The sequence below is a fragment of the Aspergillus flavus genome, chromosome 6 (assembly GCF_009017415.1).
Source record: "Aspergillus flavus chromosome 6, complete sequence".
Lineage (NCBI taxonomy): Eukaryota > Fungi > Ascomycota > Eurotiomycetes > Eurotiales > Aspergillaceae > Aspergillus > Aspergillus flavus.
This window is the reverse complement of record NC_092410.1, coordinates 2495917-2516026: the sequence shown is the minus strand read 5'-3', so window position 1 is coordinate 2516026 and position 20110 is coordinate 2495917. Positions and strand designations below refer to the sequence as shown.

Here is a 20110-nt window from a genome sequence, read left to right as displayed (position 1 = left end):
ACATCTGGCAGCAACGTTCGCTTGTTACAAGCCCTCATTTTGTACCATGAGATTTGTATATAGAGAAGGTCTGGCGTATATTGGGTGGGTGGTTCATAGCATATGGGTTCGCATATTTAGCATATAGTCCGACAATAGCATCATCTTATGGATACAAGGGTCACAGTGACTAACGAATCTGGACTTGGTGTAGAGCAAGAGCTAATTTCATTCCGAACGTGTATTTTGATATACTGGGATAGAGACCTGCCCATGGTTTGCGGTTATGATATTGACCCTAGGTTTAACGACAGCTCAAGATGAACAAAAATGTTCCAAACTACGAAAACCTGTATTTATCAAAGTAAAAAAGAAACCAAGCATACGATGCAAATATATGCATGTAGGGTATCACTACCCAGAACGAAAACAGACAATAAAACGATCTAACACCCAGCCTTGATTAACGCCAACCACATTATACATCACTGTAAGAAGCTAAAAGATGAGGATCTGAATCCGCTTCTCCTCCGCCCCATACCGTTCACGAAACTCGGACCGCGTGAGCAATTTCAGAAGTGGAAGATGGGTTTCCTTCATGTCAAAGATACCACGCTGCTTCTGATCAACATAGGATCCATCGATCACGATACGCTGTAGTTCGCCAAGTTTGAGGGAACCTGTAGAAGTCAGCTCATGTTTAGCCTGCTCTGCGCACTTGAATGTGAGAAAGCCATACCAGCATCGATCAAATCGGAGATACGAGCAGGTGTTCCGCCTCCAATGGCAATGCTTAAGGAAAGTCAGTTTAATTGCAAGGAGCCTAAACGGGTGCAAAACATACCGTGATCGCTCCAGGAATTGCTTGGCTTCTTCCAGCTTGATATGCTTTGCAAACAGCTTGCCAATTGGGGATTCTTTGGTTTGGAACGTACGGAGAGCTCTACAGTGGAGTGGTTAATACCCAGGATGTATAGCGTTAATCGGCTTTAACTCACCTCACTGCATCGGCTGCTCGAAGCCCGGAAGCGCAGACCACCAGGGTATGCGGTGTACCTTTCTCCTCTGATGGCTTTGAAAGGTCAGATCCTTTAGGGCTGAATGCCTTCAGAAACGCTGGTAGCTTCTCCAATTGTCTGGGCAAGTCAAACGACGATGTGTCGAGGAATGAGGATTCTTAGATCGTTAGTCTTGACACATATCGCTGAGTTTGACAAGAACATACCTGGAACACTAAGGTCACTCAATTCGACCGCAGTCAGCTCCTTATTGTGGCGCTTAGCCTTCTGCATGAAATGATCCGCCAACAGGCGGCCGTCCATCTTGCCAATAGCTTCATCAATGCCGCCTTTGGTCTCGGTTTGCTTGGCGTCTCTCTGCTCCTTCTCTGACGCATCTAGCTGGGGCTTATCCTTCTTGTCCTTTCCACCCTTCTTTAGCTTGGATTTGCCGTTCTTTCTTTTCTTGTTACTCGGACCCTCTGCGTTGCCAGTAGCCGCCCCGGCCTGTTTTGAGGATTCCTCAGCTTGCCTCTTGCGTTTGTTATCAATCTTGGCCGAGAGGCCGGATGACTTGGCAGCTTCCGCAGACATTTTGCCTTAGTATCTCTATCGATCCTCTAAGAGAAAAGAAAAAGAAACATTCAATGGTTAGAATTCATTTATCAATAAGACTTGATCCGTAGCAACTTTTTTTATGCTGAGTCAGCCGGCTTATCGATAAGCCACGGCCAATTACACTCCAACTCTTCCATGTCATCAACACGCGCTTTCCACCGAAGAACAACAACCCCTCTTGCGAAATTGGGACATGCGCTGCAGCCTAATCATCTTCAGGTTTTCTCAGTGACATGTCCAATTCTATGCGATCACTTGTCAACACGATACATGAAGCAATTGTTCTATAAGTCCCCTTATCAGTATAAATGTCGACCCCTAAGCCGCGTGGCCGCCGGTCACCGCGAGAGTCCGACATCTCCGAATCATTCACTCCTGTAGGAGATACCACACTTACGGGGGTTATTACACTGCGTCCCACAGTAATTAAAGCTGTGTATACTAATCCGTGGGTGGTTGCAGCTTCAGCGTCTTCCTATTCATACCAGATACCCTCTCACCCCCGGCCGGTTAGCAGCGTCAGGGACACCGTCGCGACGAACGCCACGCAACAGAGCTGCAGTGGCCCCATCAACACCATATGGATTACGAGCGATGCAGCGCCGAGCGGCAAATACACCCGCGCGTGACCGTAGGAAAAGTGGACGGATGCAGAGGGAGACTACATTTGATATTCTACGGAATCTCGGTAGAGGTATGTGTCACAGATGAGCTTATTTCATATGCGTGCGATTTGCGTGTATGAGTACATCAGATGCATACTAAATTCGGTTATCAGCTCTTGCGCCCGTATCACAACCTATTCGTTCATCACCGCAAGAAGAAAAACCGGAATCAGAGCCGGAACTGGAGAAGGATGAGATCGAAGAGCTTGATAATGAACCGGAGATTGAGCGTCCCCGGCTGTCCTTGCCTTTAGAAGAGGTGGAGGAGCAGGAGGAAGCGAGTCCCGAGCCACGTCCTCCCAGGCTCTCTTTGGCGTTTGAAGAAGAGGATATCACGGTCGAATACCCCCGACGGGCTACGAGCGAACACGATAGAGCACGATTATCTATGATGAGTTTCGGTAACCCTAGGCTGAGTGAGAACTTTGGTGATGCGACCCGGTTGGAAAGCGACTCAGAAGATGGTGGTGACTCCGGTATCGAGCATGGTGAAGACGGAGAGAACCAAGACGAAACTGTCATGAGTCAAGGCGCCTTTGATAGAGGGTGGGTGGTATTTCCCCAACGGATTTGGATTTTTCTGGCTAATATAGGTACAGAGGCGAGACGGAAGACCTTGGGAGGTTCAATTTTGATTTCAACTTTCCATCCCCGCCTCCACCTCCGGCCGACGACATGGACGGACCTCTCAACGATGATGAAGGGTTCGAGCTTCCGCCTGTTGATCTGGTACAGGACACAGCCCCCATGTCTGACGATAGTGACGATGCGGCTGTCACAGCTGGTGAATTTGGTTTAGATCTCCACATGCCGTCTCGCGCCTCTTTAAGCGAAAGCCCCGGTATCGTCGGAGGAGGATTGCGTGACGAAGACACTATTACAGTACAAGGAAAGCAAAAGAAGCTCTCCCGACACGGTATCCCTGTCCCCAACATGCCGTCAGGGGTAATTCGAAAGCTGGCTACTCGATTTGCGCCAGCGAGAGCTGGCTCTAAAGCTAAGATCAGCAAGGCCACCTTAGCTGCCATTGAACAAGCGTCATCGTGGTATTTTGAGCAGGTCGCTGAAGATCTGGCGGCATATTCTAAACATGCGGGTCGGAAGACGATTGACGAGAGTGACGTTATCACTTTGATGAGACGGTGAGCTGGGATAAACCCTTCCCCCTAGCTATGCTGACTCGTCAACTTTCTAGACAACGCCATATTAACAATTCTACGACTGTTTTCTCTCTGGCATCGAAGCATTTACCGAAGGAACTGCTGCAAGACATGAGATTGTCAATGCCCCCTTGAACAATATACATGGTGCTTCTAACAAACAAACTGAACGCCACCGATAGTCGCAAACACAAAAGATGTCAACGAATATCACCAATTCACATTTTGACGAACACGACGAGTCGCCTCATTGGGCCTTTTACGTACGATCATCCACAACATGATTGAAGTTGCAAAGCACAGCCCGTACCTGCTTAGGGTAAGCTAGAGTTTCGCTAGCGGGATATTGGGTCATTCATAGGAAACCTACCATGTGAAGATGTACTGGCTGTGGTTGTTTCGCAAGTTCACTTCGGCAGCACGAGCGATAGGAATACCCTTGCCACTTCGGTTATAGTATTCGACCATGTCCGCAACTAAAGAAGTTAATTTCGGCCATGTCAATCTTCGTGCTAGAGGCAGGCTCACTCATAGTCTCTTCAATCCATACCGGCTGACTACCAGTAAGCTCAGCCATCTGTTCAACGTCAGGGAAGTAAAATTTTCCGTCCTCGGGCTTATTCTCCGGTGTAAACATGTTTTTCTTCCAAGGTTCCCGTAGCAAGCCTTCGACCGTGACCTCTCCCTGGGGGAGACCCTCGGTTCTGTCTTTCTGATCCTTCATCTTCTTTGAGATCCAGCCTCTGTTCACCAGGACAGTGCTCTCTCCATCCCCTCTCTCAAGCGGCGTTACAACGATGAAACCATCCTCACCCTCGCGCATGCGAGGACCAACGAGCATCTCTTGGTCATGTCGGAAACGTCCCGTAGTGTAAACCCGTCGATAATCAAATTCGGAAATGGCATCCGGATCGATCTGTGGAGGTAGCGGAAGAGGAGGTTTGACGAGTCGGTCTTCATATTTTGCGATCAGCTTGGTCTTCCAGTCGAGACGCTGAATTTGCCAGGTGCCGAGCGCGAATGAGATAATAGGGATTAGAGCTATAAAGAGAATACATTTCATTAGTGTCCTGCCAGCCTTTACCAGCAGCTACTTGTTTGTAAGTATGAATGATCAATGATTCTACCATACCTAAGATAATCAAACCTGGTCCATGTTTACGACCAGTACGAACAATTTGCGCAGGATGATCCACAACCGACAACCATCGTGGATCATCCGCCAACTGCTTGCTATAAAACCGAATCTGTTGACGACGACATCTGGCGCAAATCGAATCCAGCTTGAACGCCATCCGGGGACCCCGAATCGACGCGGCGATTGGCGGCTGCCATGAGGTTGCTGCGGCCCGTTGCAGGACCGAAAAGATCGACCGCATGGTCAATTGGGACGAGTGGTTTCACTTGTCCTGATCGCAGAGCCAATTGCTGTTTAGTCTGGGCGGCGGAAAGTGTGTGCGAAAAAAAGAACAATTCAAACGTTCGAACTGACGTCGAATTGAGTCCCGAGGGGCTCGTGATCGGCAACGGCCTTGTTTTCCCCGACGGAGTTAAAGCTATCGCTTTACTTACGATCCATACTTCATACATCGCTTTTGACAGCGCTAGGTTACAATGTTCTTTTCTGGAACTCTGCAGGAAGGTATCGCTTTAGCGGTCTCGCAAGCTAAAGCGGTAATATGCTTTGTTCGAGGTGTGTCTGCTGTGATTTCTACGAACGCATACATCGAGACATACATCAGATGAGCTCCACCGTTATCCACTTGCTAACCAGCTGGATGTATTTTCAACAGATAATGACCAAACAAGTAACCTCTGGGAAGAGGATTATTTCGCTGACAAGGATGTATGGATTTGCCTCAGCTCTACTTCTAGTTGTCCTTCGTATGTGTCCGCTAATCGCTGGTGGGACATAGTTTGCGCAATTACTCGGATCGAGATCTGTCCTGTTGCGACTCACCAAGGATTCCCAAGAAGCTACATTCTTGACGTCCTTTTGTCCCGTAACGAAATTCCCTGCTGTTGTGGTGATCAAGTATGTGTGAAGACCTTCTCAGGCATTAGGGTTGTTGGGCTTCTGATTGACTGTTGTGTAGGAATGGAATGCTGCGGGAATATCTTGTGCCGGATATCTCGAAGGATGACTTTCATAGTCGGCTGAAGGCTGTTCTAGAGGACAGTAAACCGACCACGCAGCCCAGTCTGAACTCACCGGCGCAGGGTGCTCAGGGCCATACTGCGAACCCATCCACCAGTTCACACACAGCGTCTGCGACTGCACCGCAGTCTGAACCTTCACCAGCTCCTGCCGCCGCTGTCCCGGCGCGAGCGCCAGCTTCAACTGAGCCGCCAGTAACTGGATCGCAAAGGCGACCAGATCAACTGGAATATAACAGTCTACGTGCCGGCGGGAGGACGTACAGAGTAGAAACACCTAGCCAGGCACAAAAACCCCAGCCAAAGAAGCAAGAAACGCCGAAACCACAAGGAATAGGCAAACCCAAAGATAGCACGGAAGAGCAGAAGGAGCCAGAAACGAAAGCTACGAAACGCAGTGCATCCGTCGAAAGAACCAACACACCCGCAGATGAGCGCAAACCGCAAGCCCCAACACCGCCCAAACAATATCGACTTCAAGTCCGTCTGTTCGATGGAAGTTCCATCCGATCCAGCTTTTCACCTTCGCAAACCATCCGTGGAGATGTCCGTCCTTGGATTGACAGTCAGCCTGGGGATGAAAAGCGCCCATATAATCTCAAACACATCCTGACTCCCCTGCCGAATCGGACGCTTACTATCGCCGAGGAAGAACAGACGCTCGCAGAGCTCGGACTAGGCTCCACGGCAAATCTTGTAATGGTCCCGATCAATACGTATACGGAGGCCTATTCGGCCACTGGATCCAGCTTACCGGCCCGGGCTGTATCGTCTGCATATGGACTTGTATCCTCTGCGGTTGGCACCGCCACGGGTCTTGTAGGCTCCTTCTTTGGCTATGGTCAACCAACTCCGAGTCCGTCTGCGACCTCCCAGGCCAGCACATCTTCTCCGTCTCCGTCTGGCGATGGCGCATCTAGGCCACGGCCATCTTCATCGAGAGGTCCTATTATCCGGACTCTGAGAGACCAACGCAATGAACAGAATGATAGCCAATTCTACAATGGAAATCAGGTACGTAATTTAAACATCCCACGTGGTCTAAAGCTATAACATGGGTGGATCCACTGACTTGTGTAGCTTAATTTCGAGCCTCGACAAGACAGCGGCAGGTGATCAGAGTGGTAATAGCTGGGGTGTTTACGGTTCTTGCTTAATTAATACTGTAGCCGGTTTCATCTCTCGCTTTGACAGCTATCGCATGGTACGTATTCCTTGAATTATATTAGTATGTGACGCGTCACCCTTCGCTTTCAGTTGCAGACTGGACTATAGTTATGCTCGCTTTCTGCACAATGTTAGGCCTACTCAATTAATTCAGGACAGCCAGGACCATGGAAGAGTGGAATAGTTGTCTTTAGATATTCATCTGTCTCTTATCTTCTGAGCAGATGGAAGTGAGTAAATGTAAGGTAAAACAAAGAAAAGTCATCAGGTCAACCCCGACGGAAGTGGTATACAGTAGAGGAATATTACGCCGCTATGCAAACACAGTCCATATCCAATCCAATCCAATCATCGCACCGTCCCGATCAAGTCCGTAAACTGAACCGGTTCCAAACCCAGAATTCCCATCCTTAGTATATCCCCCAGCGCGAAACATAATACATTAACTTTAGTAGGGCTTAGCAGCGGCCTGGCAAGCTTTCTGTAATACCAGTTAGCACCCGTAACAACCACCATGTACCAGCGTTCTAGAAGGGAGACATACAAGCTGGTCCAGGTACCATCCGCAAATGCTGAGGTTGCCCTGGTTCTCGTCCATGCACTGGCGGAAGTTGCGAACGTCCGTCTCGCAGGCAGGGTTGCCATAGGAGCTGTTGGCGGTGTTGCTCTGCCACAGTCCGGTGTCCATGGGCTGGGCCTCGGCGGGAGCTGCCTGTTGGGCCTCGGCGGGGGCGCTGGAACCGCCGCTGAAGAAACCACCGATGGCGTGGCCGATGGAGGAGCCGACTGCGACACCACTGGTTGATGTTAGTCTTGTTTCCCTTTTCTCTTCATTTTCTTTATGTAAAAGAATGTAGTCTTGTGGACTAGGCAGTGGTATTGTCTTTTTCACTGTCTTCCGCCAAAGGCGCTTTTTGATAGAAAGACCGAGGGGGAACTTACGCAGCGGTCGAGGCCATCTGGCCGAACAGGCCGGGTCCGGCGCTCTGCTGGACGGGGGCAGCCTGGGGGGGAGGGTGAGGATAGGCCTGCTGGGAAGTCGACTGGGGGTGAGCAGCGGTCGAGTGAGGCTGGGAGTGCTGGGCCGAGGGAGCAGCAGCAGGTCTGGCGGGAGCGGCGGTAGGTCTGGTGGGAGCGCTGCGCGCAGGGGTAGGGGCGGCACCACGACGTTGACGAGGCATCTTGATTAGTATAGATGTGGTTTTAGGAGTTGGAAAATGAGAAAATGTTGATGGGTGGGGATAGAGAGCTGTTTGATGGCGAACGGACGGGTTATATAAAAGAAGACACTCGAAAGTCGGCGGAGAAGAAGTCGAAAAGTCCGATCTCTATTTCCTCGCTCCCGATTGGCCCGACGATCCGCAGGGGCTCTCCCGACAAAAACCATGTGCGGTATTAGTATTACGACCAGTAATGCCGTTAGAGCCATGTTTGTTGAGTATTTAATGTACTACAATACAGGCAGCTCCTCTCATTGCCTAAAGTCCGTCGGACTTTAGGAACCTATTTTTACATTGGATGACTCTTCATATAGGGAACATACTGGAATATTCACACTTGTAGCATGTAGTTATGACTTCGGTATAGTCGTTTCTGACTCATATTGGTTTCTCTCTACCTGACCTACAGATTGGAAGCTAAGTTGCTCCTATGATTCAAGCTTACGGCAGGGAAAGTAGCTCATGATTATTGATAAATGCAACTTGCTACTTAATTTATTCATTAACTAAGTAACTTTTAAGAGATTGATCTCTTTGAAAAAAAACTAGTTCGGGCATATTTCCAATCGACCATTGTTAGATCATTCGCTATACGAGCCAGGGTTCATCCTGTGACTCGTGTGCGCGGTGTCTGGGGTATCCACGTAGGTCGTACATGTAGATACACATATCGCAACAGATTACCCCTAGTTGTATAATGGAATGAGGCAGCCATTGTTGGGTTCAATAGAAGCGCCTCTACCATATACTTGGAGAGAAGCACAAAAGTGCTGGGACGTACGCATTTTGCGACAGTGAAGGCTCACCGAGACTTCAATGCAAACTCAGAGATCGGAACCAGCCGATCATACCTCAACACAAAAATTTCCTCTTCAGCCCTGTCAGACGATATAGTGTAGTGTTTGAAGTTGTTCATTGTGCCTTCCTTGCTTTCCGAGATTCTTGCTTTTTCTTTCTCCGTTCCTTTTGCTCCTCTTTGCGATCATCCTTGCTGCGCTTCTTCTTGTTCTTGGCAGATTCACGCTTGGCGGTCTTATCTACTTTCATCTCTTTGCTCTTCTTCGCCAAATCTCCGGACTGTGTTGTTGCCTTCGCTGTTTCACCACTATCGGACTCACTGTCTGAGCCAGATGCGGAATCGTCCGCAGATTTCTTCGATGAGCTCTCAGGTGCTGCTGCTACCGCCTTCTTGGCTAATAAAGATGCCTTCAACTGGGCACGCGCCTTCTCCTTCGCTTGTTGTTCTTTGCGCTCCATATCGAATTTGTCATTTCCGGCCTGACGGCGTTAGTACTAGGGTCCACACGATCAAAGAGTAAAAAGCACATACAAGACCATGCTTGATGAAGCGACTTGCAGCCTGCTTGTCAAGTGTCAATGTCCGCTGCTCTGGCTCTGCTTCTAGCGCCTTAATTTTCTCAAAGTATTGCTTCACTCTGGTTAGTTCTCGGAACACAGGATGCTCTTTAGCATTGACGCCGTGAAGACGTAAATAAGCTGCGACCACGTTAGCATGTCAAAGTAAGTGTCAGGATCGAGATTATCGTACAGAAGATGAGAGATTCCAAGGCGTAAGTAATCAGAACGTGAAACTTTGCCTTGTCCAACACAGGAAGCTTCTTTGATGTGTCAGTAATGGCACTATTCAGGACTGGTGCCAGAGCTTCTTCCAAATCATCGACATGATCGTCCAGCTGCTCAAGCAGCGGCAATAAATCAGTTGCGTCCATCTTCTGAATGATGATTGTCGGCATTCTGAGAGTTATATCTCGGATAATATCAATTTTTTATCTCCAGGCGGTGACAAGGGCGGTCAGTAGCTAGGTTCTTAATCTTATCGGGCAGCCCGGCGGTTGTCGACTTGGTCCTGTAGCCTCGCAGCCACTTATACTAATTTTTTAAAAAATTGTTTTTTGTGTCACTCATAGAGGAAGTGTTGTCTTGTAATGCACAGCTAGTCAATTCTGTGACTGTTGCTTAGGCTTTGAGCATCCCGAAGACCAATCTGATCTGTATATCACGCCATACCTCCAAAGTGTTGTCCATACTACGACGCCGTCCGCGTTTGCGGACTGGCATTTCCCAATTCTGCCTTTCTGCAGCAGGCGATGCTCAGCGCGGTTGCACCGTTCGTTCTCTGGCAACATGGCACCAGGACGCCGAGGAAGCGTCGAGAGATAGCGGCAACCGCCGGCTCTCGGGCCGCATACATGTCCTGGGCATTGGGAACGTTGGAACGTTCGTCGCTCACTCTCTTGCCAGCCGGCCATCTCCGCCTCCTATTACGCTTCTGATGCACAATCCCAATCTTTATAGGTCCTGGTTAGAGAGGAAGAAATGCTTATCGATCAATACTAATGGCCTGGATGATGTAAAAACGGGATTTGATGTCAATGTACTGAACGACAAGACATGGTACTCAGTACCGTATTGGAATAAGGATGGTACAGCAGAGAATGGAAATGACAGCATTGACCAACATACCGAAGGTGTCGGTAATGAGGAACTCTTAGCGCAGCCTGCCGACGAGCGTATTGAGTGTCTAATCGTTGCTGTCAAAGGACCAGTGACCGTGGCGGCGATGGACTCTGTCAAGCGCCGCCTGACGCCTGATTCAACGATCCTGTTCCTCCAAAACGGAATGGGCATCATCGAAGAGCTCAATGAGAAAGTTTTCCGGGACCCCCGACGACGTCCACACTACATGTGTGGTGTTATCTCCCACGGTTTAGCGCGAAGGAAGGAGCCATTCCAAGTCTGCCACACAGGCGTTGGCACAACTATCTTGGGTTCTGTCCCACCGGCAGATGCCGTGTCCCCAGCAAATAAAGTGGATGTCGACTGGGCCCCGAGTACCAAATACCTGTTGCGCACACTGACGCTCACACCACCGCTTGTTGCTGTTGCGGAAACCCCATCCTCCCTGATGCTATACCAGCTTGAGAAGCTCGCATTGAACTGTGTAATCAACCCATTGACAGCGATCATGAACTGCAAGAACGGAGAACTCCTTTACAACTATAGCTTCACGCGTATCATGCGCTTGCTCCTCATTGAGATCTCAAGCGTCATCTGCGCTTTGCCCGAACTGCAAGGCGTTCCTGGAATTGAAAGCCGGTTTTCTCCCGAGCGACTGCGGATGATGGTTGTGCAGCTGGCTAACAAGACAGCCAAGAATCATAGTTCGATGTTACAGGATGTGCTGGCTCGAAAACCTACGGAAATCGAATACTTGAATGGTTACATCGTACGTAGGGGCGAGGAGCTTGGTATCAAGTGTGTCGTGAATTATATGATAAAGCACCTGGTTCTCGCCAAAGGCCTCCAAACGAAGCAGGTAGAGTCGGGTGCCATTCCGATTGATCTGCTCCGAGAGCCCCAAATTTGAACATGCTCTCACACCTGTACAATATAATGAATTCGACTTTTGTGATACCATGCGCAATTCCATCTCATGAATCCTATTATTTTAACAGGACGCGGCTTCGGAGGCCTTAATACAGAGGTCCCTAATCTGTGTCCATCGCTTCCTCAGCATCTTTGTCCTTTGATGATCTTTCTTGTCCGCTTGGCTAGATTCGATTTTCTCAAGGGCGGTGATTACCGTGTCTGCTTCGTTTGAATACGCTCTTATCCACCCTTGAATCATAACCTCCATCTTCTTCTCGTCGGCACCTTCGGCAGAATAACCCAGTACATAGTTCCGCCACTTTTCCAGTGGCATATAGTTTATACACGCGGCAATCTCGGTACGGTAGCACACGCCAGTGGCCGTTAATTGGTAGTTACTGAGCGTATAGGTTAGACATCGACGAAGTGGTCTGTGGCAAAAGTGACCAATTAGGAAGGCATCCGGAATTTGTAAACATACCCATAGTACTGCTGGAACTCCAGTTCCTCTTGTAGCGATGTGCTAAGGTCCTTTAATATTATATCATCGAGGTATAATGTTTCCGACTCATTCTCATCAAGATAAAAGCCATCTGTTGTGGTTAACCGGCTGCCCGAAAGAAGCAGAACATGTTCGTGACTAACATTCAGCAAACAAGAAATCATTAGGATGAGGTCCATAACTCATGTATATCTCTTCTCCTTCGTCTGTGACACATGGTCAGAAGGCCTGTGGAAGCAGATCAACTGCAGTACATACCATAGTGTTTAGTAGCTCGGAAAACATAATTTTCACCATCGAATTTTACATTGCACTATGACCCCAATTACAGTAAGCCAGCGTTAAAGATATCACTTTATAGAATCGTATTCACGTACCGCAACATCCGAATGATTAAAATAATCAGCAAACGGCAGCAGGGCCATGGCGTCATTTCGATCTTCGGGTGGCTCCTGGCCGGGCATCAAATAGAAAAAGCTTCTCGTGTTCACTATGAGCCAATGGTATGAGAATGTCTCCCAATCGGTATCCGGGAAAATAGACACAACGATATCCCAAGCCGTGCGCAATCTTTGTTCCTGCTGAGCAAGAAGATTCTGATGGGTTGTCTCGTACTGGAGCTTGTCTCGGCTTTGTATACTATGCCAATGGCTCGAGATTGACGGTGGCAGGTAGTTGCGCAGAGACTCTGACCACAAAATGGGCATACTGTCCTCGAAGTCTTGGCGACTAGGCCAGGTCTTTCTCCACGCGTTGAACTCTTCCAGGTCTTCTGCATTGCCATTCGTGAGAAACGCAGCGTATAGCGCATGGGTGGGTGTCCCGTCTGGGAATTTGCTGGTGAAATAAGACGGGATACGCTCAGAGGTTAGCATCGCTTTCAATGGTACGGTCACAATGGCTTCATCTTCCTAGGTCAGGGTTAGATTACATTGATGCGGATGATAGTGACACTGATGGCTGAAGAGCAATCGCATACTTCTATATTTCGCGTGGCTATCATTCCCAAACCGCGACCTGGAAACCGCGCAGGCCCGACTCCATTCGCAATAATCCCTTGCGAAATGGCCCATTCTGTAAACTGCTCGTGTTCCTCTCCAGGCCACCAGTTTGGGTTCATTATTGCGGGATATTGGGTCCTTAGTGGAGAAGTATAACTAGTAGGGCAAGAAAAGAAGAAGAAAAAAGGCGTAGAGAAAAGAGAAAGTAATTTGTTTTTAAGTAGATAGAGTTGATACGTCAATATATCATTCAAAAATAGCTATTGAAATATCCCTCCTGGTGCTAGTCCACTGAATCACAAGGTCGGGGGTTCATATTCATTTAGTGGTCAAATAAGGCCGCAAAAAGCAACATTATAGGGCTGGGCGATAAAATGCTTATCGATCTTTATCAGTGGTACGGCGTCGCACAGGCACCAACAACGCCAACCGGAGATCTTCCCCGGGCATCGTACCACTTTACAACCTTCATTATCGCATTCTTTCTAAGGGTCATGTCTATAAAGGCATGTCACCTTCTGGATTCAACATGTCGGTCCTTAGGAGGCGCGGAGCCCTGAGTCTCCGCGAATTAAGCTTGTCAACACCTGTTACGGTAGTAAGCTGTCGCGCGCGGTCTTTCTCCGTGAATAATCGCCCGCCGCCAAAGTATCCCGGCCATGTCCCGCTGAACTTCGTCGAGCGTGGTGCTCTGGCGGTTGGGTCTGCTGTGGGAGCTTTGTTGAATCCTCGGAGAGCAGGTAGGAAGCCTTCTTCATTTTTTTTTAAAAGAAAAAAATAATTCAACCCTTTGAATTATCTGTGGCAACCAATTTGCATCGAACCTACATCAAAATGGATAAACTACACTACAAGATAACCATTCGCTAACACCAATGCCCGGAATTATATAGATCTCATCGCAGCCTGTGGTGAAGCAACCGCAACCCCCTACTTCATTTACCGTCTCCGTGACGCCATGCTCTCGGACCCAACCGGCCGCCAGATCCTCCGCGAACGTCCGCGCATCACCTCCGAAACCCTCCCCCTACCATACCTCCGCTCTCTCCCCGAGAACTCCGTCGGTCGGACCTATGCCGCCTGGCTTGACCGCGAAGGTGTCTCCCCCGATACCCGCGATAACGTCCAATACATCGACGATGAGGAATGCGCATACGTCATGCAGCGCTACCGGGAGTGTCATGACTTCTACCACGCAGTGACGGGTCTGCCGACCTTCGTTGAGGGGGAGATAGCGCTAAAGGCGTTTGAATTTCTAAATACGCTTATTCCCATGACGGGGTTGAGTATGTTTGCTGCGGTGAGGTTGAAGCCTGCGGAGCGGGAGCGGTTCTTTGCGTTGTGGTTACCGTGGGCGGTCAGGAGTGGGCTTGCGAGTAAGGAGTTGATTAATGTTTATTGGGAGAAGATTCTGGAGAAGGATGTGGATGAGTTACGGGGTGAATTGGGTATTGAGAAGCCCCCAGACATGAGGGAGATCAGGCGGATGATTAGGGAGCAGAAAAAGCGGGAGAAGGAGAGGTTGCAGCAGAGTGCATAGTTTTGGCCTTGTGGGGTTGTTAATGTGTATATTATTTATTAGATGGCCTCCGGTAGCCGTGTATTCGATAGAGTCATGAACTCTTCCCTTCATCCTAACGGACATTAGATTATTGTTGCAAGCGGGGTGTTTGGTATCACAAATGCTGGAAAGAAACTGATCCTTGTGTCAGTTAAGCATCCGGTGTTAAGACGTGGTTGAATATTAATGGAATTGAGTGCTGTCGAAGGATTGCACCATGTACCGACCGCAAACGCCTAGGACCAGTTTGTTTCTGTTTCATAGCTCATGATTATAAGGGACGAAGGTATCAAGACGAGATCTGTAAGAAGTTCCTTACAGGCTTAAACGGCATTCGCTGTTTTGCAATTCAACTTTTCACAGATCCAACAAGTCATCGTCATCATCCCAGCCTCCTTTACGCCGACTGAATACAACCTTATGCTCTTCCTCATCCTTGCGCTGGTTCTCAGCCACAGCATTCAGGAGCTGCTTGAGTTGATCCTCCGAGACCTTTTGCCGCAGTTGGCCTGTCTGTGCCAACATGATCAGTCGGTTCTCAATGTCGACAGCGCGCGACTCTTTCACGAGGCGAATGCGGCCCAGGCGGTCGGCAGCTTCGGGTTCGAGGATTTGGTTCAGAATCGCAGAGCGACGTTCGGCTGATAGGTACTTTGTTAGATATAACTATTGGGTTAAAGCGAACGCTGTCACGCTATTTTCATGTCCCTCTCTCTTTTTTTGTGGGGTCGTGGGGGAGGGGATGCGTGGGAGATAGCATACCTTCTGCTTGTCTGTAAAGTAAACGATTAGTGCTATTCAATCTTTTGCGCTACGCAAAACTAGAGGGAAAATCCCTTCTTTCGAATAGCAAGAAAAAATCAAGACGAGAAAAACTTACTTCCTCTGATCATCCTGACCGTCTGGAGCGGGACCACCTCGTGGTACGCCTCCCTGCTGCTGCTGAAGCTGAGCCAGGCGGGCTCTCCTGATCTAACTGTAATGTCAGTAGATGGTTCGCAAACTTAGTCATAGTCTAACATGGCCATGCAGGATCAAGATAGCAGCGTTACAAATTTTAGACACGCACCTCTTCCAACTCTGCGTCGGCCATGGTTCTTTACTGAGTAGTCAGGTGATTATAATACAAGGTGATGAACACAGCTGATATGCTGTAGGTTCGACAGTAATGGCTGTGAATAGTCTGGAAGAACACTTCCAGGAACCGTTATGGTATGACTGCAATGACTATACACACTTTACTTGACAGTGTGTATTTGTTGGAGAAGAGTTTCCAACCCCACTTTGCCACAGCCTGAGGCACTCAGGCCACTTGGGGTTCGGTTCCCGACGGAAGTGGGGCGCCATGAGGGGGTTTACCCAAAGGGGTAAAATGAGGAAAGGACCTCTCACTAGCGCGCGTGTGTGTTATCTCTGTATCTGTAGTACACGATTGGTACCCAACTGCAGCATTGACTAATTTTTCTGTACATACTCCGTACTGTATACCCCTGCTACTGGGATAGACAGTTTATAAGAGCTACACCGCAATTGTAACTTGTGATTAATCTACCAGTGATTGACTGAGGCTTAGCTGTCTCAGACTTTATACACATTGATTACTGCATGTGTCGTCATCGCTTTCCGCCAAGAATTGAGTCGTCCGTATCCACTCCCGATAGATAGCGAGACTAGACTATGTCCGATCGTCAAACTAAATATAAGTACTTAATATTGACTATTAATATTAGTCGGAGAAAATGGGCCGGTTCGTGTAATTACCAGCATTTGTAGTTTCGTACTGTCAATAATTCGTTCCCGGAGGGTTCCAATTTACGTTAAGACTTTTTTTTTCTCTTTATAAATGGAATCGCGTGGGTTTGAATTAATTAACTCTAGACAAGAAAAAAAAAGGCCGACGCGTCAGATCTCGCCCACGGCACTGGAAAGCTATCCGGACTCCGGAGAGGGTGAACGAGAGATCCGATGGGAACGTGGCACGTAATGGTTAGACTAAGTAGTATGTATGTACTACCTAGGTACAGCTACCTCAACCATGAAACACCTGACCAAGAACCTGCTGCAATTGATTTACTCCGACTCAGGTATCCAATTTTGCACCTGATCGTCGTCATTCAGGCAACTTTTCTCTCTGCCCGTGACATGAGGGGGCGTGACCGAGGCGATCGGGTTGGCCCAATCCGGATCACAGGTGACTAAGCGCCGGCGTGATTTGCCTCTGCAAGTAAATTGAACCAACCATCTGTCCAAATTCCTCTTTAACTAATAGTAGTGACCCCGGCGGACTAAACTAAAGCTGCTTCGATCCGTTTGCTCTCAACTTGCGATCGATTCCTTCAATCGTTCAAAAAAGAGGGGTTGCTTCTTTCTTTCTCCGACGACGCCCTTCTTTCGTCACTGTTCATACCCACTGGCCCTTCCTAATATCTTTCCCCCTCTCTCCCTTCCAGTCTATCCTTTACATTTACAACCTCACTCTCTTTCATTCTCCGCCAATACTTTCCGTTCCCTTTCCGATCGCCATCCCGATCCTTTATCAGGCTCAATGCTTCGTATGCCGACCGGTTAATCACGCTCTAGTCTGCGCGCGGGCGGGGATTGCGTTACCGTGACACCCCCCTACTTCCACTGCTACATGCAGGACAATCCCAACGCTCTCTTTCTGCTTTGCCCGGTGCATTCCAGATGGGAAAGACGGACCGACTGAATTCTACGTGGTTGTGACACCTACCTCCGGTCTCCGTGCTTTCCGTATCATATTAAAACTTTAACCCGACCGTTCACCATCATGGCCGAGTACGTTGATGCCACTCCTCCAAGTATGAATTCAGTCGCTAAACCTTGTTAACAGTCTAATTGCTTTCCATACCTACTATTCACGCCATAGCTTCCTCTCCCCATCCACAATGATCCCGCGTACCAACAACCACAAGCGATCTAATTCCTCCGACAACAGGACTCTTTCCCCCGATAGGACCCTCACGAAAGCCAGGTCTGCCAATGACCTTTCTGGAGTCGCAAACGGTAAACCCGTACCAACAGTACGCTCAACAAGTGTTGGGAATTTTCCCGAGAGTGGATTCAGCACCCTAAAAGACCCGAGACTCTTGAGCACTTCAGTAGAGACAGAGCCAACGGAATCATCATTTCATCACCCGGACCTGAGTAACGAGGTTGCTGCTTTGAGCGTGAAGCTGGTCCAAGCAATCAACAACCAAACAACCCTGGACGATACATTGGTTGCCACCCGTCAGGAACTTGAACAAGCTCAGACCAAGATTCGGACTTTAGAGTCGGAGAACGAGAAATATCGGCGGGATATCGACCAGGAAGTCTTTATCAAGAAAGCCGACGTAGACTATGAGATCTTACGGCTAAAGGCTGCATTGGCAGACGAGAAGGCACAGCGTGCCCTTGTCGAGAAGGAGAAGAAGGGTATTGAACAAGAGCTCGAGACGCTTACCGCCGCCCTTTTTGAAGAAGCTAACAAAGTAAGTTATCCGATGGTTGTCCTTCCTTTAAGTATGAGCAAAGAATTAACTTCGTTTACCACAGATGGTAGCTGCCGCTAAGCTTGAGCGTGAGGCAGTAGAGAAGAAAAACGAACAGTTACGTGCTCAAGTAAAAGATACCGAATCTTTAGTTGCGTCGCACCAGGAACAGCTGGCAGAACTCAAGTCTGTTTTGCAGGAGATGAACATTACTAAAGATGACATCGAAGCCGGTACGATTGGCTCTACCGCACCGGCGTCTCCAGCGAAGCAGCAGCAGCAGACTCCAGCAATAATCAAACACAGTGCGGAAACCCCCGTGCTTGCAGAACCAGCCCCCATCCAAGAAGAATTAGTCCCAGGTCCATCTACTAGTTTCCCGCATCTGATCCGGCCTATATGCCGAACAGATATTCATGCATTCGAAGAGTTCAAGGAATTATTCACCTTGTCCAGTGTCTCCAAACCGCCCAGTCGTGCCACGAGTGGATCGTATACCGGCTTAAATGTTATGAGCTTAGCCGCGGGTTTTAGCAGTGGTGGTTTTGGCTCTGCATCGTCGTCACCCGCTAAATCTCAAACTCACTCCCCTAATGGAAGTATCTCCTCACCGCAACCAGCGAATTCGCATATTCCTCTGAAAGAGACACGTTTCTACAAGCGTGTGCTGAACGAAGACATCGAGCCAACGCTCAGGCTTGATGCAGCCCCTGGGATTTCGTGGCTGACACGACGTGCGGTTTTAAGTGGTATCTGTGACGGAAGTCTTGTGGTCGAGCCCATGCCGGCATCAGCGAAGAAATATGAATTTCCTTGCTCGCTCTGTGGTGAGCGCAGAACTGGCCCCGTCAATGAGAGAACCCACCGTTTCCGGACGTCCGACAGTGAGACGGCTCAACGGTACCCCTTGTGTGTTCTCTGCCTCGAGAAGGTTCGTTCTTCCTGCGAGTTCACTGGCTATCTCCGTCTTATCCTTGATTCGCATATCCGCGTTGGCGACACGGAAGACGAAAAGGATGCCTGGGAAGAAACAGTTCGTTTAAGGGAGAGAATGTTCTGGTCACGCATTGGGGGTGGTGTTGTCCCCATTTTCACACAAATTGTTGGCTTGGGAAGCCATTCATGCGCCAATGAGCAGGATCCAGAGCCTGTGGCTGGCGATCACAGCGATGTCTCCGGTGAGGTCAAAGAAGTCCTAACCACGACTAGCAATGATGACGATGAATCGAACGATCACGACCCACGCAGAGCGTCTCTGAGTGAGGATCCTTTTGAGTCTGCTGCTTCAGCATCTCCAGTTAGCAGCACGGCAGTCTCGGCGCCGTATGATGGCAGCGAAGCTCAGAAATATGGCAAAGACGAGGTTTCTGAACAGCCTCTTGAGCAAGCAGAAGCCTGCGTGATTGCCAACTCTGGCAAGCACGAGGACCCGAAAGTCTTGCTGCAGCCTGGTGAATCAGCCATCAGCCAGGCTGCTGTCACCAGCTGCGAAAAAGTTGATGCACAACTTTCGGCAACTGAAAACCAGCAGGGGTAATATCGCCTAGCATACAACGACATATTTTTCCTTCTCCACACGACCCCCATTTACTTTTTCCGTCTATACTACCCTTGATGCCAATTCTCTTCTAACCGATACCTAATTCTTCACTTGCTTTATTTTGACAACTCACAGGACTTTATTGAATTCTGTTGAGACTTGTATTATTATTATTATTGATATTATGTACCTAATGTTTCTTTTCTCTTTGTCCCTTGTTTGTTGTACACTTAAGTTTCTTATTCTCCTTTTCTCCCTGCCCTGATTGTTGTCACTCAGTTTGCCTGATCTGCTTTTGAGCGCCACTAGACCGCAATGGTCACCCTGTGTTTCAAGGATCGAGAGTGATCCAAATGGACAGATTGGGTCCACTTGACATGCTTCATCTTTTTGCTGTTTTATCCTTGCTCGCTGGCGTCTTATTCGGGTGTATCATTTTTTGCGGGTTGCTTTACGGGTGTTGCTTTCATGCGATATACACGGCGATGGAAACGTCCACGGTTCTAATGTACGGGATGATGCAGGGGCATGTAGGCCCATGGTATATGCACATAAGGTATAGAGGGTCTGATAATACATGCTTTTGAGGTTTCACATATAGTAGCCAGAGTGCAGTCTGGCTGGGGGAGATTACAAGAAACAGAGTTTGTTCTTAAGGCAA

General features: G+C 48.7%; 11 protein-coding genes across 11 annotated transcripts; 5 read left to right on the top strand and 6 right to left on the bottom strand.

The window, feature by feature from the left end:
• Positions 1 to 477: 477 nt before the first annotated feature.
• On the bottom strand, positions 478 to 1571 carry F9C07_2235845 (U3-containing 90S pre-ribosomal complex subunit-domain containing protein; the record flags this gene model as incomplete). Its single annotated transcript, XM_041293800.1, has 5 exons — positions 478 to 659; positions 719 to 771; positions 824 to 922; positions 978 to 1155; positions 1205 to 1571. The coding sequence occupies 5 exons, from the start codon at positions 1569 to 1571 to the stop codon at positions 478 to 480; spliced, it is 879 nt and encodes a 292-aa protein (XP_041149008.1).
• A 166-nt stretch (positions 1572 to 1737) lies between these two features.
• F9C07_1793095 (centromere kinetochore component CENP-T-domain-containing protein) lies at positions 1738 to 3713 on the top strand. Its single transcript, XM_041293799.2, has 5 exons — positions 1738 to 1996; positions 2058 to 2289; positions 2374 to 2806; positions 2860 to 3402; positions 3456 to 3713. The coding sequence occupies exons 1-5, from the start codon at positions 1904 to 1906 to the stop codon at positions 3553 to 3555; spliced, it is 1401 nt and encodes a 466-aa protein (XP_041149009.1). The 5' UTR covers positions 1738 to 1903; the 3' UTR covers positions 3556 to 3713.
• On the bottom strand, positions 3631 to 4799 carry F9C07_12030 (cytochrome oxidase; the record flags this gene model as incomplete). Its single annotated transcript, XM_041293801.1, has 4 exons — positions 3631 to 3730; positions 3791 to 3896; positions 3949 to 4461; positions 4553 to 4799. 4 exons carry the CDS (start codon positions 4797 to 4799, stop codon positions 3631 to 3633), a joined length of 966 nt encoding a protein of 321 aa, XP_041149010.1.
• Positions 4800 to 5034: 235 nt separating this feature from the next.
• On the top strand, positions 5035 to 6693 carry F9C07_2235842 (uncharacterized protein; the record flags this gene model as incomplete). The annotated part of the gene is made up of 5 exons (XM_041293810.1): positions 5035 to 5113; positions 5214 to 5266; positions 5337 to 5455; positions 5517 to 6591; positions 6658 to 6693. The coding sequence occupies 5 exons, from the start codon at positions 5035 to 5037 to the stop codon at positions 6691 to 6693; spliced, it is 1362 nt and encodes a 453-aa protein (XP_041149011.1).
• A 208-nt stretch (positions 6694 to 6901) lies between these two features.
• Positions 6902 to 8069, bottom strand: F9C07_2170079 (CHCH domain protein). Its single transcript, XM_041293802.2, has 3 exons — positions 7687 to 8069; positions 7289 to 7541; positions 6902 to 7225 (listed from the first exon to the last, which is right to left on the bottom strand). Exons 1-3 carry the CDS (start codon positions 7923 to 7925, stop codon positions 7193 to 7195), a joined length of 525 nt encoding a protein of 174 aa, XP_041149012.1. The 5' UTR covers positions 7926 to 8069; the 3' UTR covers positions 6902 to 7192.
• Positions 8070 to 9832, bottom strand: F9C07_2286379 (exosome-associated protein). The gene is made up of 3 exons (XM_041293803.2): positions 9514 to 9832; positions 9295 to 9461; positions 8070 to 9242 (listed from the first exon to the last, which is right to left on the bottom strand). The coding sequence occupies exons 1-3, from the start codon at positions 9716 to 9718 to the stop codon at positions 8877 to 8879; spliced, it is 738 nt and encodes a 245-aa protein (XP_041149013.1). The 5' UTR covers positions 9719 to 9832; the 3' UTR covers positions 8070 to 8876.
• Positions 9833 to 10257: 425 nt separating this feature from the next.
• F9C07_12033 (putative 2-dehydropantoate 2-reductase) lies at positions 10258 to 11352 on the top strand (the record flags this gene model as incomplete). The annotated part of the gene is made up of 1 exon (XM_041286806.2): positions 10258 to 11352. The coding sequence occupies one exon, from the start codon at positions 10258 to 10260 to the stop codon at positions 11350 to 11352; it is 1095 nt and encodes a 364-aa protein (XP_041149014.2).
• Positions 11353 to 11433: 81 nt separating this feature from the next.
• F9C07_2286378 (putative SET domain-containing protein) lies at positions 11434 to 13322 on the bottom strand (the record flags this gene model as incomplete). The annotated part of the gene is made up of 6 exons (XM_071510824.1): positions 12836 to 13322; positions 12234 to 12767; positions 12115 to 12169; positions 12000 to 12062; positions 11836 to 11947; positions 11434 to 11785 (listed from the first exon to the last, which is right to left on the bottom strand). The coding sequence occupies exons 1-6, from the start codon at positions 12974 to 12976 to the stop codon at positions 11434 to 11436; spliced, it is 1257 nt and encodes a 418-aa protein (XP_071367876.1). The 5' UTR covers positions 12977 to 13322.
• Positions 13323 to 15321, top strand: F9C07_2170069 (coenzyme Q biosynthesis protein Coq4-domain-containing protein). Its single transcript, XM_041293815.2, has 2 exons — positions 13323 to 13597; positions 13751 to 15321. The coding sequence occupies exons 1-2, from the start codon at positions 13366 to 13368 to the stop codon at positions 14395 to 14397; spliced, it is 879 nt and encodes a 292-aa protein (XP_041149016.2). The 5' UTR covers positions 13323 to 13365; the 3' UTR covers positions 14398 to 15321.
• Positions 14776 to 15511, bottom strand: F9C07_12037 (putative dsDNA-binding protein PDCD5; the record flags this gene model as incomplete). The annotated part of the gene is made up of 4 exons (XM_041286807.1): positions 14776 to 15059; positions 15181 to 15191; positions 15299 to 15390; positions 15488 to 15511. The coding sequence occupies 4 exons, from the start codon at positions 15509 to 15511 to the stop codon at positions 14776 to 14778; spliced, it is 411 nt and encodes a 136-aa protein (XP_041149017.1).
• A 267-nt stretch (positions 15512 to 15778) lies between these two features.
• On the top strand, positions 15779 to 19624 carry F9C07_1793906 (guanine nucleotide exchange factor). The gene is made up of 4 exons (XM_041293816.2): positions 15779 to 16642; positions 16691 to 17214; positions 17270 to 17909; positions 17974 to 19624. Exons 2-4 carry the CDS (start codon positions 17207 to 17209, stop codon positions 19444 to 19446), a joined length of 2121 nt encoding a protein of 706 aa, XP_041149018.2. The 5' UTR covers positions 15779 to 16642; positions 16691 to 17206; the 3' UTR covers positions 19447 to 19624.
• The last annotated feature ends 486 nt before the right edge of the window (positions 19625 to 20110 follow it).

What these genes read in the sequence shown, in the direction of transcription:
- F9C07_2170069 (XM_041293815.2), top strand. Translation starts at nt 13,366, where the DNA reads ATGTCACCTTCTGGATTCAACATGTCGGTCCTTAGGAGGCGCGGAGCC. An exon ending in GTTGAATCCTCGGAGAGCAG is followed by an intron (nt 13,598 to 13,750) that starts GTAGGAAGCCTT and finishes GGAATTATATAG; the next exon opens with ATCTCATCGCAGCCTGTGGT.
- F9C07_2286379 (XM_041293803.2), bottom strand. Translation starts at nt 9,718, where the DNA reads ATGCCGACAATCATCATTCAGAAGATGGACGCAACTGATTTATTGCCG. An exon ending in CTTGGAATCTCTCATCTTCT is followed by an intron (nt 9,462 to 9,513) that starts GTACGATAATCT and finishes ACGTGGTCGCAG; the next exon opens with CTTATTTACGTCTTCACGGC. An exon ending in GCTTCATCAAGCATGGTCTT is followed by an intron (nt 9,243 to 9,294) that starts GTATGTGCTTTT and finishes TAACGCCGTCAG; the next exon opens with GCCGGAAATGACAAATTCGA.
- F9C07_1793906 (XM_041293816.2), top strand. An exon ending in TTTTTGAAGAAGCTAACAAA is followed by an intron (nt 17,910 to 17,973) that starts GTAAGTTATCCG and finishes CGTTTACCACAG; the next exon opens with ATGGTAGCTGCCGCTAAGCT.
- F9C07_1793095 (XM_041293799.2), top strand. Translation starts at nt 1,904, where the DNA reads ATGTCGACCCCTAAGCCGCGTGGCCGCCGGTCACCGCGAGAGTCCGAC. An exon ending in GAGATACCACACTTACGGGG is followed by an intron (nt 1,997 to 2,057) that starts GTTATTACACTG and finishes GGGTGGTTGCAG; the next exon opens with CTTCAGCGTCTTCCTATTCA. An exon ending in CAAGGCGCCTTTGATAGAGG is followed by an intron (nt 2,807 to 2,859) that starts GTGGGTGGTATT and finishes ATATAGGTACAG; the next exon opens with AGGCGAGACGGAAGACCTTG.
- F9C07_2170079 (XM_041293802.2), bottom strand. Translation starts at nt 7,925, where the DNA reads ATGCCTCGTCAACGTCGTGGTGCCGCCCCTACCCCTGCGCGCAGCGCT. An exon ending in CAGATGGCCTCGACCGCTGC is followed by an intron (nt 7,542 to 7,686) that starts GTAAGTTCCCCC and finishes AACATCAACCAG; the next exon opens with TGGTGTCGCAGTCGGCTCCT. An exon ending in GATGGTACCTGGACCAGCTT is followed by an intron (nt 7,226 to 7,288) that starts GTATGTCTCCCT and finishes CTGGTATTACAG; the next exon opens with AAAGCTTGCCAGGCCGCTGC.